The sequence below is a fragment of the Palaemon carinicauda genome, chromosome 2 (assembly GCF_036898095.1).
Source record: "Palaemon carinicauda isolate YSFRI2023 chromosome 2, ASM3689809v2, whole genome shotgun sequence".
NCBI classification, from domain to species: domain Eukaryota; kingdom Metazoa; phylum Arthropoda; class Malacostraca; order Decapoda; family Palaemonidae; genus Palaemon; species Palaemon carinicauda.
Window position 1 is genome coordinate 119,882,231 of NC_090726.1, and position 19,727 is coordinate 119,901,957.

The 19,727-nt window shown below is 46.9% G+C and overlaps 2 protein-coding genes across 3 annotated transcripts in view; one reads left to right on the forward strand and one right to left on the reverse strand.

The window, feature by feature from the left end:
• LOC137626633 (putative glycerol kinase 5) overlaps window positions 1–16,431 on the reverse strand; it is a 512,079-nt gene extending 495,648 nt beyond the window's left edge. The window contains exon 1 of one of the 2 annotated variants that reach the window (XM_068357669.1): window positions 16,099–16,431. The gene's annotated coding sequence lies outside the window, so the exon portion shown is untranslated. The remainder of the gene's footprint in view (window positions 1–16,098) is intronic. The other variant, XM_068357663.1, reaches the window with a different exon arrangement.
• On the forward strand, window positions 3,169–4,143 carry LOC137619660 (uncharacterized). The gene has a single exon (XM_068349894.1). It carries the CDS (start codon window positions 3,169–3,171, stop codon window positions 4,141–4,143), a length of 975 nt encoding a protein of 324 aa, XP_068205995.1.
• Window positions 16,432–19,727: the final 3,296 nt, after the last annotated feature.

The following is a 19,727-nucleotide window of genomic DNA, read 5'->3' on the forward strand; positions in this document are numbered from 1 at the left end:
ATCTGATCATGCCTTGATCTCATTATTAGTGAAGACTGAGCAGCCTGTCCCTGATATATCATATTCTTGTAAAGTTTATATGAAATCCCAAGCAGACTGGAATGGGATTTTGCATGATCTTTTGTACTTGAATTGGTCATAATTATATAATAGTGTAGATCCTGTTGTCCCTTTGAATGAGAATCTAGTCAACATAATTGATAGGCGTATCCCTTCTCGTGTGCTAAGGTACCGAGTGAAGGACAAACCGTGGTTCAATGATGATTGTAGACGTGCTTATTTGGAGAAGCAGGAGGCCTATCACCTTTGGAAGGGTAACAGATCAGATTTGACCTGGAACAACTATACTCAGCTTCGAGCTTTTGCTCAGAGAGTTTATGCCTCAACTGAAAAGGAGTTCAATTTAACCATAAAAGAAACACTTTCTGGTACAACTCAGGAACATAAATCGTGGTCTACCCTTAAATCTGCACTCTTTGGTGTAGATGCAACAGTTCCTCCTTTACTTAAACCAGATGGCTCAGTCACTCACTGTCCAAAGGAAAAGGCAACCCTTTTGGCTGATGTTTTTGACAGTAAACAGAGTAATGAAAAACTTGAACTTCCTCATTCCTGTTTTCCTGAGGCTAAACTAACTAGTTTAGCTTTTCGGTCTTGTGAGATTAAAGCTCTGTTGGTGGACCTTGATGCTTATGGAGGTGTAGACCCAAATGGTATTTTTCCTTTGTTTTTTATAAAGACAGCAGATTTCATAGCTCCAAAGTTATCTGTTATTTTGCGCAAGTTAGCAAGAAGAGGAGCTTTTAGCACTTGTTGGAGAATTGGTAATGTTACTCCTCTATGTAAATGTGTTTGTGGTAGCTCAAGTCCCACTGATTACCGCCCAATTTTCATAACTCCCATATTATCTCAAGTTTTTGAACGTCTTCTGGCAAAACGTCTTAATAGGTTTGCTGAAGGTAATCATCTACTCCCTAGTTTGCAATTTGGTTTTCGTAAAGGCCATGGAGCATGTGATGCCCTTCGTACAATCTCCAATTCTGTACAGAAATCCCTTGATTGAGGTCAGGAAGTTCATATGATTGGCCTTGATTTTAGTGCTGCCTTTGACCGTGTTAATCATGAGGCCCTTGTTTTCAAACTGAAACAGTTGGGAGTGGGTGGGTCGTTTCTTAGCATTATTATTGATTTTTTAAGTAATACATCTCAAAGAGTTGTTGTTGATGGGCACCATAGTGATTATAGGAATGTGATATCCGGTGTTCCACAGGGTAGTGTTCTTGGCCCATTATTTTTCATACTATAAACACATGACATGTGGTTTGGCCTAGAAAACAAGCTTGTTGCATATGCAGATGATGCTACTCTCTTTGCATCAATTCCATCCCCTGAATGTAGATCTGGGGTTGGTGAACCCCTTAGAGATTTAGCTAGAATTAGTGCATGGTGCAAATTATGGGGTATGAAGTTGAATCCTAACAAAACTCAAAGTATGAGTGTAAGTAGGTCAAGGACGGTGGCTCAACATCCGGATCTCAGTATTGATAATGTTTCTTTAAATTTGTATGACTCTTTCAAAATTTTAGGTGTGATTCTCGACAGCAAATTTACTTTTGAGAAACATATAAGGTCTGTGTCTTCTTCAATTGCACAAAAAATAGGCATATTGAGAAAGTCTTTCAAGATTTTCGGTGATCAATCTATTCTGAAGTAGTGTTTTATTTCTTTCATTCTACCTTGTTTTGAGTATTGTTCTCCTATCTGGTCTTCAGCTGCTGATTCTCATCTTAATTTGTTGGACAGAAACTTACGGTCTATTAAATTTCTTATTCCTGATCTAGATATTAATCTCTGGCACCATCATTCAATTAGTTCATTATGCATGTTGCATAAGATTTTTCATAACTCTGACCATCCTTTACATTCAGATCTCCCTGGACAATTCTATCCTGTTCGTAATACTAGGCAGGCAGTTAATTCTAATAGCCAGGCCTTCTCCATCACGAGGCTCAATACTACGCAGTACTCTAGAAGTTTTATTCCAGCTGTTACCAAGTTGTGGAATGATCTTCCTAATCGGGTAGTTGAATCAGTAGAACTTCAAAAGTTCAAAGTTGGAGCAAATGCTTTTTTGTTACCAGGCAGACATGAGTCTTTTTATAGTTTATTTATGACATATTTGTTTTTGATGTTGTTAATAGTTTATATATGACATGTCTGTTTTGACGTTATTACTTTTTTTAGAATGATTTATTGTCAATTTGTTCTCTTCATTTATTTATTTCCTTATTTCCTTTCCTCACTGGGCTATTTTTCCCTGTTGGAGCCCCTGGGCTTATAGCATCTTGATTTTCCATCTAGGGTTGTAGCTTGGATAATAATAATAATAATAATAATAATAATAATAATAATAATAATAATAATAATAATAATAATAATAATAACAGACCACAAGCCACTCCGGAAAATTCTAGGGGAAAAGGATCTAGTCGCCATCACGAACCCAAGGCTCTTCCGACTCAAGCAGCGAACACTAAGGTGGAGATACCAAATCATTCACGTGCCAGGAAAAGACATACCCACAGCAGACGCCACATCAAGGAGCCCTTCACCCAATACACAGCCAAACACATCGGAGTTGATAACAGCTTTAATTGCTATTCACTCGACACCCAACCACCTAGACGACATGGATGCTGCTGTGATAGCAACGGTACAGTCAACAACGGACTCAATCAGAGCTGTCACATGGGAAAGAGTCAAAGAAAGCACCGCTGTGGACCGCTGCCTGCAAACTCTGATACCATTCATTGAAAACGGGTTTCCATCTACAAGGGACGAACTAACTGAAGAGCTACAACCATATTGGCAGTAGTGGGACAGGCTGTCGACAGTGGATAGCATCATCATGATGGATAAAAGTCCTGATACCCTCGGCACTACGTGGTGAGATATTGAGAGCCCTACACGCGGCCCACCAAGGAACCAACAAAATGCAAAACAGAGCTCAGGGTTCCTTGTTTTGGCCAGGACTCACCAAGGACATCGAAAACACAAGGAACAGTTGCCAAGCATGTTGGGGAATGTCACCTTCACAACCACGCATGCCACCGACACAACCGAGCGTCCCAACCCAACCATTGGGCCATTGCAGCAGATTTCTTCAAAATGAATGGCACTGGCTACCTGGTCATCGTTGACAGATTCAGCGGTTGGCCCTACATTGTGACATCGGGTGCAGGGGCCAGGGGTTTCAGCAAAGCTATCCTGCACTACTTCACTACCTTCGGAGTGCCCCAGGAACTAAGCTCCGACAGGGGACCTGAATTCTCTCCAAAGGAGATCCAGAGCCTACTACAGCGCTGGGGAGTCAGACACCGTCTCTCATCTGCGTACTTCCTCCGGTCAAATGGGCGGGCGGAGGCAGCAGTCAAGTCCATGAAACGCCTCCTGATATCACACACCGATACGTACGGCAGCCTAGATACTGAAGCTGTAGCAGGAGGCCTACTCCAATACAGGAACACACCAGACCAGGAAACCGGCATGTCACCATCCCAGATCATATTCGGAAAAAACCTCAAGGATCTGCTACCTGTGGCGCTGGGGACGCAGGTCTTCTCTAATCCAGCAGTTCACCCAATATGGCGGGACACATGGGAATGCCAAGAGGAAGCCCTGCGCTACAGATTTGCCAAGCAGGTAGACAAACTGACACCCAAAACCCGGCAGCTGCCGCCTCTGAAACAAGGAGACTGGGTCCTGCTGCAGAATCAGGCAGGCAATGCCAGGGGGCGATGGGACAGAACAGGTATCGTCGTGGAAACAAGACAACATAACCAATACTTAGTCAAAGTGATTGGTTCTGGGCGATCAACACTGCGCAATCGCCAATTCCTTCGCCATATACAAGGAATATCAAAGGTTGGACCCCCAACTCTTGCCAGCTCTGCACAGACACATGCACTAGATAGGGAGCGCATAACTCCCATGCAGGGCAATCGTCATACACCACACGAAACACCCACACCACCAGGCACACAGCAAGAAGGGAGCACCACAGAGACACCACCCAAAGCTGAAGATCAGACACCTGTCAGGTCTCCCACCATAATCAAGTCTGTCCCTGACGCTTCAAAATGAAAGCCAACCAAGTCACAAGCCAGAGAAAAACCCAGCCCAAACTCACCCATAACACAAAGCACAACACCCTCTCAAGGCAACATCACACCACGCAGATACAGGCGACCCCCTGAGTACCTGAAGGACTATGTCACAGAATGAATGGTTTTCAGCTGAAAAACTGGGGGGGATGTGGAATAATGAGTTAGGACAGGTCAAATCTGGCGGGCAAGCGACATCCGCGCCACACAGGGGTGCAAAAAGTAAACAAGGAAATAAACAGATTCGCGAGGGAAGCCACAGCTACCGGAACTGTTATACTACAATGATCTTAGGACTATTATCTTGATCTATTTGTAAGTAATAGCATAAGAAGGTGCATCATTATTATGAGCCCAGAGGGGGCATTATGATATATGTATATTGCAGGCTATATAGTAGCCAGATGAGAGTCACATGTTGGGATAGGCTAATCAGGGGCACATTTTACAGTTCTCCAATGAGTAATTTTATGCAGGTCTGGCAGTAAATATAAGCATGCATTACAGTGTACATACATAGATGAGTATATATGAAAGCACATATCCCAAATCCATGCATGCCACAGAAAGGTCATATTTATGTGTATCTATATGTATGTAGCAGGATGGCCTATCACAGGTATAGTAGCCTTTTTTATTTTATTACCATTACAAGTGTGTAATTACATACATATGACAAATTCGGAGATAATTTGTATTTTTCCTAACCATACAAACCTTAGCTATTTACATAGGGTTTACTTTCGGTGTAGCTGAAATGATGAGCCATTAGATTTTAGCGAGGGTTAAACTAACCCCGCGCTAGTTAGCACGGGGGTAGGGGAGGGGTAGCTAGCTACCCCTCCCCCCACACACACCGGTGAGCTGCCTCACTTCACTTAGAGGTAGGACTTGTCTTGGGGGAAAGGGCTGGAGGGCAAATATGTGTAAATAGCTAAGGTTTGTATGGTTAGGAAAAATACAAATTATCTCCGAATTTGTCATTTGTTCCGTAACCGAAATACAAACCATGCTATTTACATAAGGTGACTTACCCTTAGGAAGGGTGGAAAGTCCCAAGCCTTACTGGCTTTGGCTTACCCGGGGACTCAGAATCCGAGTGAGCAGCACTTCGAGAAAAAGAGTCCCTGCGCCTCGCAAGTTTCTTGCTACGCAAGAAACGAGCGGCCTACATAAGTTGTGTGTGGAGAGATGAAGTGTGACTCATCCTAGGAAGTTAACCTGAAGTCCTTTATATGGAATTCTAGGCTAGGACGTCCCCATACCACCTCGTCAGGGTATGGGGGACGCGACAGTATTATACTTAATACTAGGAACACAAGGAAGCATAGTTTACCTGCAGAGGTTGAGGTCAGCTATGCAGAGACCCAGGATGCTGCATTCCCCAAGAGAGGGGAGAATGAAGAAAGAAGTAAGGGCCAGACATACTCTTTCATTCACGCAGACTAAAACCGGGTAACAGTGCCCTCAACCTTCTGCTACTTGTCCATTAAGGAGCCTGAAGTTAGACCAGCTGTTGTGCAGCCACCACAGGGCCGATAGAAAAAGTATCGAGGCTCCTGTGGGTCACGTCCTGCAAGTAGTGGGCTGTGAAGGTCGTTTGACGCTTCCAGATCCCAGCTTGTAGCACCTGCGTCACAGAGAAGTTTCTCTTGAAGGCCAGGGACGTGGCGATGCCCCTGACATCATGTGCCCTAGGGCGACGTGACGGAGGAGGGTCTGGATTCAAGGCATGATGAATGGTCCGTTGAATCCAGGCTGAGATGGTATTCTTGGTGACCCTCCTCTTCGTCCTTCCCGTGCTCACAAACAGAGCTTGCACGCGGGGACGGACTGCAGCTGTTCTCTTCAGATAACGTCTCAGACTTCTTACTGGGCAGAGTAGCAGATGATCTGGGTCATCTGTTACGGAACGGAGACTCATAACCCTGAAGGAGTCGAACCGTGGGTCCGGCACTCCAGGGTTCTGAGTCTTGGCAACAAACTCAGGGATGAACTTGAACGTTACCTACCCCCATCCCCTTGAATGGGCAATGTCGTATGAGAGACCATGAAGTTCACTGACCCGCTTGGCCGAAGCCAGAGCGAGCAGGAATACCGTCTTCCAAGTCAGGTGCTGGTCAGAGGCCTGGCATAATGGTTCGAATGGGGGTCTCTTCAGAGCCCTGAGGAACCGAACCACGTTCCAAGGAGGAGGTCTCACTTCCGACTGAGGGCAGGTAAGCTCATAGCTTCGTATGAGTAAGGAAAGTTCCAGTGAGGAGGAAATGTCTATTCCTTTCAGCCTGAAGGCAAGGCTTAAGGCTGAGCGATAGCCTTTCACCGCTGAGACCAAAAGGCGCATTTCCTCCCGCAAATAAACGAGGAACTCCGCTATTGATGGAATAGAGGCATCGAGGGGAGAGATACCCCTCCCACGACACCAACCACAGAAGACTCTCCACTTCGCCTGGTAGACCCCTGCGGATGACTTTCCCAGGTGTCGAGACATCCTTTCCGCAACTTGTTGCGAAAAGCCTCTCTCAGTGAGGAGACGCTGGATAGTCTCCAGGCGTGAAGCCGAAGCGATGCTACGGCTTTGTGGAAGATGTTGCAATGTGGTTGTCTGAGTAGCTCGTGTCGTGGGGGAAGCTCTCTCGGAAGCTCCATCAGGAGCTGCAGAAGGTCCGGGAACCACTCTGCATGATGCCATAGCGGAGCTATTAAGGTCATCGACAGGTTGACCGATAGTCTGGTCTTGTTGAGCACCCTTCTCATCAGACAGAACGGTGGGAAGGCGTAGACGTCGATATTGTCCCACCGTTGTTGGAAGGCATCTTGCCAGAGAGCCTTGGGGTCCGGGACTAGGGAGCAGTACAGCGGCAGCTTGAAATTCAAGGCTGTCGCGAACAAGTCCACTGTCGGGGAACCCCACAAAGTCAGGACTTTGTTGGCTACTTGAGGATCCAAAGACCACTCAGTACTCACTATCTGAGACGCTCTGCTCAGACTGTCGGCAAGCACATTCCTTTTGCCAGGAATGAAGCGAGCTGATAGACGTATCGAGTGGACTTCGGTCCATCTCAGTATCTCTACAGCAAGATGGGATAGCTGTTGTGAAAAGGTACCTCCCTGCTTGTTGATATAAGCCACTACTGTGGTGTTGTCGCTCATCACCATCACAGAGTGGCCCGCCAGGGTCTGTTGGAACTGTTGAAGGGCCAGAAATACGGCCTTCATCTCTAGCAGGTTGATGTGGAGGTACTTTTCTGATTCTGACCATAGGCCTGAGGCCCTCTGGTTCAGAACGTGGGCCCCCCACCCTTCCTTTGATGCGTTCGAAAACAGCATCAAATCCGGGGGAAGGACGAGAAGATCCACTCCTTTTCGAAGGTTGTCGTCGGTCAGCCTCCATCGCAGGTCCGTCCGTTCCGCAGGTCCTATCGAGACCAGAGAGTCCGGGGAATCGAAGCCTTGATCCCACCGGGACTTGAGCCACCACTGCAGAGATCTCATCCTGAGGCGGCCGTTGGGAACTAGACGGGCCAAGGAGGCTAGGTGACCTAAGAGACGTAACCAAGATTGGGCTGGAAGGACTTCTCAACTGAGGAAAGGCTTTGCAACCCTCCTCAACCTTGCTATCCTGTTGTCTGATGGAAAGGCTTTGTGGAGATTGGTGTCTAATATCATGCCTAGATATACCAGTCATTGCGTTGGGAGTAGAAAGGACTTCTCGAGATTTACCATGATCCCTAGATCTTGGCTAATTCCCAGAAGCCTGTCTCGGTGTCGAAGAAGGGTCAACTCCGAGTCTGCCAGGATCAGCCAGTCGTCCAGATAATGGAGGAGACGGATGCCGTTCCTGTGCGCCCACGAAGATATCAGTGTGAACACTCTGGTGAACACCTGAGGTGCTGTGGAGAGACCGAAACACAGCACCTTGAACTGGTAGATCTTTTTGTCTAGGCTGAATCTTAGGTACTTCCTGGAAGACGGATGGATTGGGATTTGGAAGTACGCGTCCTTCAGATCCAGTGTGCACATGAAGTCTTGCGGTCTCACTGCAAGTCTGACCGTGTCTGCTGTCTCCATGCTGAACAAAGTTTGCTTGACAAACTTTTTCAGGGCTGAGAGGTCGATGACGGGTCTCCAGCCTCAAGACGCCTTCTTTACAAGAAAGAGTCGACTGAAGAAGCCTGGGGAGCCGTCGACGACCTCCTGGAGAGCATCCTTCTTGAGCATGGTCTTGACTTCTGCCTGAAGGGCTAGCCCCTTTGCCGATCCCATGGCATAGGAGCTCAACGACACTGGATTCGCTGTCAGGGGAGGTTGAGATGATATGAACAGGACGCGATATCCTTGTCCGATCACAGAGACCGTACAGGAATCAGCCCCGTGTTGCTGCCACCTGAGCACGCAACTCAGCAGGTATCCCCCCCACAGGTGGACACGCAGGGGGATTGCCAATCCTAGCGTTTCCGGCCTCGGCCACTCCTTCAAGGATTTCTGCCTCCCCTGGAGGACTTTCCGCCCTTCTCGTCTTTGACAGGAAAGGGCTGTGGTTTAGACACCTTGGTCTTAGCTGCCGGAGCCTGCTTCGGTGTCCTGTGAGGCTGCTGTTGCTGTTGAGGAGCTGGAGGTTTGTAGGGCCGAGATGTAAGGGCCTTCTGGAGGAGCGAATCATGACTCGTCTTCATCCACCTCTCAGCTGTCCGTTCTACATCCTTGGGCTCAAACAGGTTTCCTCCAAGGATGGAGGAATGTCTGAGCTTGCTGACATCCATAGCGGGGACCTTCGGGTGGAACCTCTCAGTCACCGCATCACGTCGCTTAAGAATCGAGTTAGCCCACAGGTTAGTGACCTGGTGAGCTAAAAACTCGATAGAGCGCGTGCCCAAGAGGAGGAAGGTCTCCAGGGCCTTCCTATTGCTCTCCTTGGACAAGTCCTCAGAGCACAATAGGATGCCCAGAGACCCTAGCCAGACATCCAGCCACGAAATGGCCTGCATGGCACACTTCGCGACTTTCTCTTGGCTCAGGATCTCTGACACTGAGAATGTCACCTGCCGGGCATTGACTTTCTCTAGAGAGAGACCCCTGGTGAGCTCTTCCACGGAGTGGTGGAGGGGAAGAGCTAAACAAGACTCCTACATGATCTCGAAGTACCTCCTCTGCTGAAAGCGAGGAGGTGGGAGGAGCTTGTTCCCGGCAGAAGAACGGCTGGAGGAGGCGAGCTCGGAAAGCTGGCCCTTGACCTTGTCCCTGGCACTCTTCCCCCCCTGGGACCAGGGCAGGGCTGCACTGGTCTTGGGGGGCTTCTGAATACCATAAACCTGGTCCAGGACCGTATCCTTGCCTTCGCGAGGGGCGGTCTCTGGGTCCTTAAAACTATTGAGTTGCCTCATTAGATTAAGGACCTGCCAGAAGGCATGCTCCGACTCGCGCTGCTCTCCTCCTTGTAGACTGGGAGCTAAGTCTTCTGTCCCCATTGGCTCTTCATGGGGGGACACGCAGACGTTCTCCCGGGGAAAGGTTGACTCTGGACGAAACCTCGAAGATGACTTGGGTATTGTCTTTGAGTCCTTGGGCTCCCTCCTGGGAGGGATACAGGACTCCAGCAAAGAGGTCTGGAAGGTCCCTCCTACGCGAGACGTTTCTCTTCCCTGAGGTGGGGTTCCTCCCATTGGTGCCGTGGGAGAGTGCCTCCCCTCACTGGATTCTCCCGAAGACGGTAAAGGTTCGTCCGCAGGAGAAGGAGAAAACGCCTGCAAAGGGGAAGGGGCCTTCCCGACGGACCTCTTGGGAGCCAGCTTAACCCTGGGAGAAGTTACTGCGAAATCCACTCCTCTCCTTCTCTTTAGCGGGGGCGAGGGAGCCTTTGGTTTTAGTCCCAGATCAGCGAGGGCTGGCTTCATAGACTGCACGACCGCTTTCATCAGGGAACCAAACCAAGGCTGGCGGCTGACTGACACAGTGTCACCGATTCCCGCTGGAGGGAAGGGGATCGGCTGATCCTTAGGAGTGGATACCACTGGGCCTGCCTGAAATGAAGAAAGGGAAGAAGAATGTTGCCTGGACCTCTCCGATGAATCTTCCTGCTCCTGGACGCGTGCTCGGCACTTACGAGATGGCGATCACGAGGACGATCTGGAAGCACGTGGCCCCGGTAACTCACATGGTTGGGCGTGCTGTGAAACCCGGCGGGAATCGCGTTGGGGGTCGCGTTGGCGCTCGCGCGATGGCAAAACCGCTGGGTCGCGCGCGGGCGCTGGGTCGCGCGCGGACGACCGTTGGCGCGCGGAGATGAGGGCGCGGGCGCGCGAGCGTGCTGGCGCGTGGGCGCGTGGATGCGCTGGCGAGGGGGCGCGTGGGCGCGCAGGCGAAGGTGTGCGTGGGCGCGCAGGCGAAGGTGTGCGTGGGCGCGCAGGCGAAGGTGTGCCTGGCCGCGCAGGCGAAGGTGTGCGTGGATGCACAGGTGAGGGTGTGCGCAAGTGCCTGGGTGATCGCTGGCGATCAGGAGAGCGATGGCGCGTAGGCGAACGGTGGAGCCTAGGCGAGAGTAAGCGCATTGGCGAGCGATGGCCCGTTGGCGAGCGATGGCGTGATGGCGAACGATGACGCGTGGGGCGAGTAGGCGACCGACTGCGCACAGGCGAGTTACCGCGTGGGCGAGTCGGTGACCTGTGGCGACCAGACGCGTGGGCGCGTTGGTGAGCGTTCGCGCACAGGCGAGGGATCGCGCGGGCGCGTAGGAGAACGCTGGCGCGTAGGAGAACGCTGGCGCGTAGGAGATCGCTGATGCGTAGGATGGCGCGCAGTGGCGCGGAGAGAAGTTGCCAACTGTGGCGCAGGGCCAGGGGGCGCTGATGTGCTCGAAGGCAAAGGCTCGTGGGCGCGCGGGCGCGCATGCACTTTAGAAGTGCGCACAGGAGAAAATGCACGGTGGTGAGTAGGCGGCGGTCGACGCGCAGGGGAACGCTGGCGAGGCAAAGGATCAATGTCCTTGCCTGAGCCCAGATCCGAAGATCGTGGGCGCGTGGGCAAACGTTGGCGCGCAGTAGTGCGCTGACGAGCAAGAGGTTGACGGTGCTCAGGAGACTGTTGAAGCGCAGGGCGCGCAGCAGGGACCGAAGGGCGCGTGCGCGCAGGCGAGCAGGTGAACGCTGGCGAGCAGGAGAGCGCTGGAGATCAGGAGAGCGCTGACGAGCAGGAGAGCGCTGACGAGCAGGAGAGAGCTGGCGATCAGGGGCGCGTTGGCGATCAGGAGAGCGCTGGCGAGAAGAGTCTGACGACTCATCCACAAGAGAGCGCTTGCGCGCAGGAATTTCTCAAAAGAAAACTCACTGGCAAGCACCTTCCACGGAATGGTGGAGAGGAAGGGCTAAACCAGGTTCTGAAAAGAAGGAGAAGAATGTTGCTCAGACCTCCCTGAAGATTCTTCCTGCTCTTGCACGTGCCATGCTCCGCGTTTACGGGGTGAAGATTGTGTTCTGGAAGTACGCGCTCCAGAAGACTCGCCAGGTTGCCCGTGTTACGAAAACCCGACGGGAATCGCGGTCGAAATCGCCCTGGCGCTCGCGCGATGGTAAATCGTTGATTAGCGCGTGGGCGAACGTGGGTGCACCCGTGCGCGGGCGCGCAGACGCGTGGGCGCGAGCGCGCAGTCGAAGGGGCGCGAGCGCGCAGTCGAAGGTGCGCGAGGGAGCGCAGGTGGGGGCGAGCGCTGGCGGTCGGAATCCAATGGTGCGTAGGCAAGCGATGGCGCGTAGGCGAGTGACGGCGCGTCGGCGAGCGATGGCTCACTGGCGGGAACCGCGCTGGCGCTCGCGCGATGGAAAACCGTTGGCTCGCACGCGGGCGAACATGGGTGCGCATGTGCGCGGGCGCGCGGACGAGGGGACGAGCGCAGGCGGCCGGGAGACCGATGGCATGTAGGCGGGCGATGGCGCGTCTTGGCGAGTGATGGCCCGTAGGCGAGTGAAGGCGCGTTGGCAAGCGATGGCGCCTTGGCAAGCGATGGCGTGTTGGCGCGTTAAAAACGCTTGCGCGCAGGCGAAGAATCGCGCGAGCGCGTAGGAGATCGCTGGCGCGTAAGAGACTAGAGAAGACCGTCGGCGTGGAGGCGAAGGAAATCTTCTTGCCTGCGCCCAGATCTGGTAGATCGTGGGCGTGAGGGCGAACGTTGGCGCGCATCGCGCTAATCAGGAGGCGCGCAGGTGCATCAGGAAGGGGAGCGCCGATGCGCGCTGGCAAGCAGGCGATTGTGGGCGTTCAGGAAACCGTTGGCGCCCATAGCACGTAGCAGGAAGGGCGCACAGATGTGCGCTGGCGCACAGAAGGTCAGAAGCACAGGTGAGCGCTGGCGCGCAGGAATAAGATCTACGGCGAGACTCAACTACCGGAGATTGTGGTCCACAGCAGGAGAGCGCTAGAGCGCTACCGCGCGCGCAGGAGATCGTAAGCGCTAAACGGGGTGCGTTGGCGCTCAATGCGCATCTGCGTCCAGGAACGTAGATGAAGACTAGAAGGTCTGGCAGGAGTCGAGCAGCTGCAACGGTCGGTACTCGTCGAGAAGGGTCCTCTGCGGAGAACTTCGAATGAAGATGAAGACGACCTCGGACAGGCGCAACACCCTCCGACCTCCGAAGAGGAGTCTCTGATCGTGAACTCCCCGAGGGGAAGAGTCACTGGCAGAAGAGACCGTTGGCATCAGCTGTCCCCGAAGGGAACTGAGCCCTTAGCAACAACAGCAGGCGGAGTCCTCCGAAGAGGAGTCTCTGTGGTGAACTCCCCCCCGGGGGAGAAGCACTCGCAGGAGAGACCGTTGGGCTCAGCGCTCCCCCGAAGGAGACTGAGCCTTCAACAACAACAGCAACATCAGCACAGCAGACAGAGTCCTCCGAGGAGGAATCTCTGTGGTGAACTCCCCCCCCCGGGGGAGAAGCACTTGCAGGAGAGACCGTAGGGCTCAGCAGCCCCCCGAAGGGGACTGAGCCTTCAACAACAACAGCAACAACAGCAGAAGGAGTCCTCCGAGGAGGAGTCTCTATGAGTGTTCTCCCTCGCGAACGAGAGAGGAACACTTCGTAGAAGAGACTGAAGAGGGGGGCACGTAGGGCCGAAGGGTCAGCAAGTGACCTAAAAAGAGCAGTCCTCCGAAGAGGGGCTCCTGCAGCTGCTCAGCCCCTTGAGCGTAGCTGCAGGTGCGACCGCTCAGCACCAAGAGCATAGTCGCACGAATTCCATGGTCCAAGTTTGCAACCGCTCAGCCCCTTGAGCAAGGTTACAAAAGCGGTCGTTCAGCACCAAGAGCATAACCGCCGGAGGATCAGGAACAAAATATGGGTATGAGAAGTACCCCCCGAAAGGGAAAAACTCAAACCTGGACAGGGAACCTTCCCTCGGAAGGGAAGTTACCCACCCAAGGAGGCGAACCTCCTGAGAGTTCTAAGATGAACTGAAGAGCTGTCAGTCGTCACGGGAGCACTTCCAGGAGAAGGAGACACGCCCCTAACGAAGTCCTATAGGGGAGGCAGCAACAGCAGACTCCCCAGGCCCCAACAAGACAGCTCGCTACGCTGTCACATTATGCAAACGAAAAACTAGATCGTTAACTGTGAAAAAATAAAAGGTAATTAGTTAACATTCATTCACCCGGGAAGACTCCGAAGAGGAATCCCGAGGGAAAAGAAAACAGAATTACACAACAGGCATGCGCCCTCAACTCCACTTACACTCACGGGGAAGGGAGAAGGGAGGAGAGCTGTAACAAACACAGAATTATAACAATTATAATTATGTAAATCAAATAAGAATGTTCACTAAAGTAAGAACGAAAAAACCCCGAAAAGAATTTTTTCTACAAAAGCTGAAAAGTTAACAAATACAATTAGATTCATAAAAATAATTCTGATACAATGTACGGCGTAGCAACTCCACCCGACACGGGAGGAAGGTACTGAGAACTTAGTAAAGGTAAAACGTAGTAAAGGGTGAACGACCTCAAGAGAGAGAGAGAGACTGTAGTCAAACTCGATCGCGACCCATGAAATTACACCGTGGTGCCCTAACTGCCGACGGGCTCCACGGAGATATCGTACACTACACACACAAGCAGAACTCTGAAAAGGAAACTTACTGATTTCTATACTCAAATATATACATAAACATGAAAATATGTTTACATATATATAGAGTATAAGAAAAGTAAGTGATTATGTAAAGACAAAACATAAAATGGCTGCCAAGCGAGGACGAAAGACAGACACGTCTGTACATCGTCCGAGCCAAAAGTGAAGTGAGACATTTCACCGGTGTGTGAGGGGGGAGGGGTAGCAAGCTACCCCTCCCCTACCCCTGCTAACTAGCGCGGGGGGTAGTAAACCCTCATTTAAAATCTAATGGTTCGTCAATTTCAGCTACGCCGAAAGTAAACCCTATGTAAATAGCGTGGTTTGTATTTCGGTTACGGAACAAATCATCACTTTCACACCGTTGACCTCGACACTGCGGGCAAAGGGTGTGAGGGTCTGTATCGACCGCCGACATGAATGTTCCACAGGGGCGGTCGGGAAGTCCAGGGCATTTCCGCATAATGGGAAGAAAAGGTAGAGGCCAACTTCAAACACACAACTGAAAGAAAAAAAAAACAGATTAAGGCTGTCAAATATGAGGGGACGAGACAGACACGTCTGTACATCATTCGAGCCAAAAGTGAAGTGAGGCAGCTCACCGGTGTGTGGGGGGGAGGGGTAGCTAGCTACCCCTCCCCTACCCCCGTGCTAACTAGCGCGGGGGTAGTTTAACCCTCGTTAAAATCTAATGACTCGTCATTTCAGCTACGCCGAAAGTAAACCCTATGAAAATAGCGTGGTTTGTATTTCGGTTACGGAACAATTATTTTTTCAGCTTCAAACATTCGCTGCATGTACCTCAAATAGTCACCAAATGTACGAATGTCTTATTGACCACTGACAAGTATTAAGAAAGTTTACACCTGTCCCAAAGAACTAAATTCATCCAAAAGGGTGATTTTTCAATTAAAACCTTATGTTAAACTATCTATAATTTGAATATTACAGATTTTTCCAAAGTATTTCCATCAGAATTACTTAAAGATATGAAGCAATTTTTATAATTTACAAACTATTATGATTTAGTGTTACCTGCCGGAAGTGAAGCAGGTTAGGAAGCAAAGACAGGGTTCAGACTCTGTTTTAGGGTAAGCTAAGGATATGGCGGTCTAAAAGGGATCGCAGGTAGGGGTGGCTCAAGGTTGGTAGTTAAGGAAACAGCTCTTAGGTTAGGTTAGGTGGTGCTCTTTGTGTTCATACCTTAATTAATGACCAGGACTGTTCCAACCAACTACAAAGGCTCCAATGGGAGCCTTTGTAGGGTGACGGCCAGATCCGTTTTCATTCATAGAAAATGGGACTATTATAAAGTGGGGTGGACTGTGGCCGTCATTCTAAAATCGAGTTCGTAGAAAACTGGAATATTCTGAACTGTGGCCGTCGTTTTAAAAACGATTTTGGCGGGAGAAGCTAACTTAAAAAACCCACCTAACCTATGCTAAAAGCCGTATCCTTACCCAGGGGGGCTTCGCCCCCCCCCCCTTACCTACTACGGGAGCGAGAAGATTCGTGGCCGGAGTAAGAACTCGAGCCACAAATTTTCAGGTCATTTAGGGTTTTCGGCAAAAAACATAAAAGTGTGCGTTTAAGCACATATTTAAGATCCGTAGACCATTTCCAAACGTTTTTATTCTATACAAGATAACAGTCGGAGCGATAATAAGCAAATTAGGACGCTTGGCCGTAGCGCTACAAACTACCCCTCCAATGTACCTAATATTATGTAGTTTGTTGTTAGGCAATATTAGGAAGCATTTACTTATTTCATGAACTGTGACCCATAACAAAAACTTCACATAACTAGACAGTAAATATTGCCTAACCTGAGCCCTACCCTAAGGTGTGATCTCCAGATGTACGACTCTTGGCATGTGCTAACGTAGTAATTTCATAAATAACTGAAGTTGGATGACAGATGGCCTGCAAAATCTGTAGGTCTAGTCTTCGAAATTTGTTAATAATTAGTAGAGAGCAGCTGTCAGAGCACTAATATCATCATATGACACCAATTAAGCGAGTATGGGCCGTAAGTTGACGTTTTTCCCTCGCAGACTCGCACTGCTCGCAGTCTTAATTCTTGCAGCTCTTCCTGTCATTTAAAATAATCTTGTTTGTTTACATACAGATCAGTGGACTAGACGGCAGACCATAGACCAACTTTCACTTTGCTCTTCTTCTTCTTCTTTTAATTTAGTAGGAGATCTGGCACAATTCTTGGAGCCAATGTACTCCCCTGTAAATATGATATAAGATAAAATATTAGATCTAATCAATACAGTTGAAAAATTTTAGTGTTAGCCTGTTAGTAAATATTAACTCCTTCACCGAATGTTATGAAAGATATGTTAACTCCCCCACATGAGGGTTAATACCTTTTATTCAAACAATATCCATGCTCCACCCTTCCATTGACATTGCTTTTATAGTGAAATATATATATATATATATATATATATATATATATATATATATATATATATATATATATATATATATATATATATATATATATATATATATATATATATGTATATATATATATATATATATATATATATATATATATATATATATATATATATATATACAGGGGCGTAGGAGCGTTTTCCTGTTTGGGGGCTGCTAATGGTTGGAAATGACACTGAAGGCGGAGTCGGGGGCGCGAAGGCATGGGGGGGGGGGGGTTTGAGGGGTCTCCCCCAGAAAAAAATTTATGAGGAAACACCCTCAGATGCGATTTCCTGGCATCTGACAGCATATTGTATAGAAAACAAAATCATATTTTTGGAAGATTTTATGTGACCAATTCCAATTTTTACACAATAACAATCATAAAATACCAATAGGCCTATATATATATATATATATATATATATATATATATATATATATATATATATATATATATATATATATATATATATATATATATATATATACAGATAGGCCTACTTGGTGAATTTACCAAAAATATACTGACGATGTTGATTCTTTGCTACAAACTCATTCGGGATATCGATCAAGTCAAGGCTATCGGTTTTTTTCGAATGGCAATGAAGTATCATGCAGTGATTCAATCTTTTCTGAGTCACTGTACTCCGAAGGTACGTTTTAAGTTAATGTCGATGACAAAAGTCAGAAACACTCTAATGTGTCTTGGGAATCAATGTATGACTAGTGTATATCTAAAATTGATCATAATATGGTGAAATTTATATGTGTAAGGTAGTCTTTATATAAAGAAATAGCAGTTTTATGAATAAGATTGCGTATCGTCAAACACGGCACATAGACCTAATGAACTCCCCGTTAAAAACAACAATGGATCATGATTAATTTTATTCCCACCAACTAATTGTATATTTTATACAAACAATTGTTTCATTTCAGTGAATTTATTTTCATAACCTGTTTGGTACAAGGGATAAAACATCATTATGTTTTGACAAATGTTGATGACTCAAAGTAGTCAACATGATCACAGTGAACGTAAATATGACGATGTCAAAACTATTACAAAGCAATTCATATTACTCAATGAATAATAACATGAAGCATCAGACCTTGTGAGAAGAGAATACAGTAAATTTGATTCTTTCATTTGTTTACTTCGTGAATCTAGATAAATGAAAACATTAGGTAAATCAAATCGTTCTAAAAAGTTCAACTTGCTTTCCAATATGGCTGTGTTTGTTGTACAACATATATTAAAATACCTGAATTTAGTTATATGTTATATATATACATACATACATACATACATATATATATATATATATATATATATATATATATATATATATATATATATATATATATATATATATATATATATATATATATATATATATATGTATATATATTATAGAATAATTGTAAGTAAGCAAAATTAGGAACAAGCATATTTCTAATATAAACATACATATTTGAAATTCATGCCTGAGACCAGAAATTATACATACAGTATTAAAAGTGTATGAATAATGTATAATTAATATTTCATAAGCTCTGAAATTATATAAAAGTATACATATTTAAAAAGAATTATGAAGAAATTATATATATATATATATATATATATATATATATATATATATATATATATATATATATATATATATATATATATATGTATGTATGTATATTTATTTATTTATTTATTTATATGTGCGATATTCGACAACTACGTGTGTTCGTGTGTGTCATGTTTTCAATTTATTACTGTGTATCAATGATGTAGTTTGTTACTATAATAGTGTTTGGTAATGATGGATATATTAACATATGTTTACACGGTATGCACTGTGGGTCAAACATAATAAGTGGCTTGATTCCCAATATGGGGGCTGCTCTCTGTAAAACTAAGCGGGTGACGAGTGACGGGACTGTGAAACTATGATGCTGGGTAACTAACATGATACTTACGTGGCGGGCGTGGGGTGAGAGGGTGAGACTGTACAACAGCTGTTGCCAGAGTTGAAATGCATTTACAAAATGTAAATCTGAATGTTTAAAAGCATATTTTCAGCAAAGAAGTTGGGGGGGAGCTATAGCCCCCCAGCCCCCTGCTCCTACGCCCCTGATATATATATATATATATATATATATATATATATATATATATATATATATATATATATATATATATATATATATATATATCATACTTTGTTAAACATTTCCATTTAAATACGTTTACATTGATTTATAATTAAAACAACCCTCTGTGGCTTGTCTATTGCAAAATCGTTGCATTAAATGTAGTCTCTTTACAAAAGAACATATAAGTGGGTTTAAAGACTGAATTTGATCCTTATTTCTCTGTTGGATATTGTGGAGAATTTTTTTAATGGTTACGTTCTGAGTGGGAACTTAGTCCGGGAAAGTCTCCTTATAACAGTTACACAAAGTTCAACAGGGGAGGATAGGAGCACTTACTCTCGGGGCACAAACACCCTGCTAATACTTTACTGTCACAATTCACTAACCATCACTCACATACAAAAGGGAAATTTTACTGTCCAGAGGCCTAAGCACTCCACACGTAGTATTAAGAATAATTTATGGCCTACTCTAGCTTTGTCAGGTCTATAGTCCTCTCATTCTCAGGCTCTGTTCCGGCTCCGTCCCAGTGACCCCAATGAGATGCTGGACAGTTATTTTACGTTAATGTAAGGTAGACAAAATCCAAAATGGGAGCAGTGATGTAAAGTAGTTTAAAAGTTTAAAGATAAGGATCTTTACCTTCGAAGCAAATATGTTAATGCAAAGTACCTCGCTGTTACCACCTATAGACTTACTCTTTAAATATTGGGTATTTTGTCCCGTGATCAATTATTCATTTCACACATTAAAATAAATGAGGGAGCAAAAATACTAAGGAGGTTTAATTAACCTAATATTGATTTATTCTCAAATTTACATAAAAGAAACGGACATCTTAACAACACAA

What these genes read in the sequence shown, in the direction of transcription:
- LOC137619660 (XM_068349894.1), top strand. Translation starts at nt 3,169, where the DNA reads ATGAATGGCACTGGCTACCTGGTCATCGTTGACAGATTCAGCGGTTGG.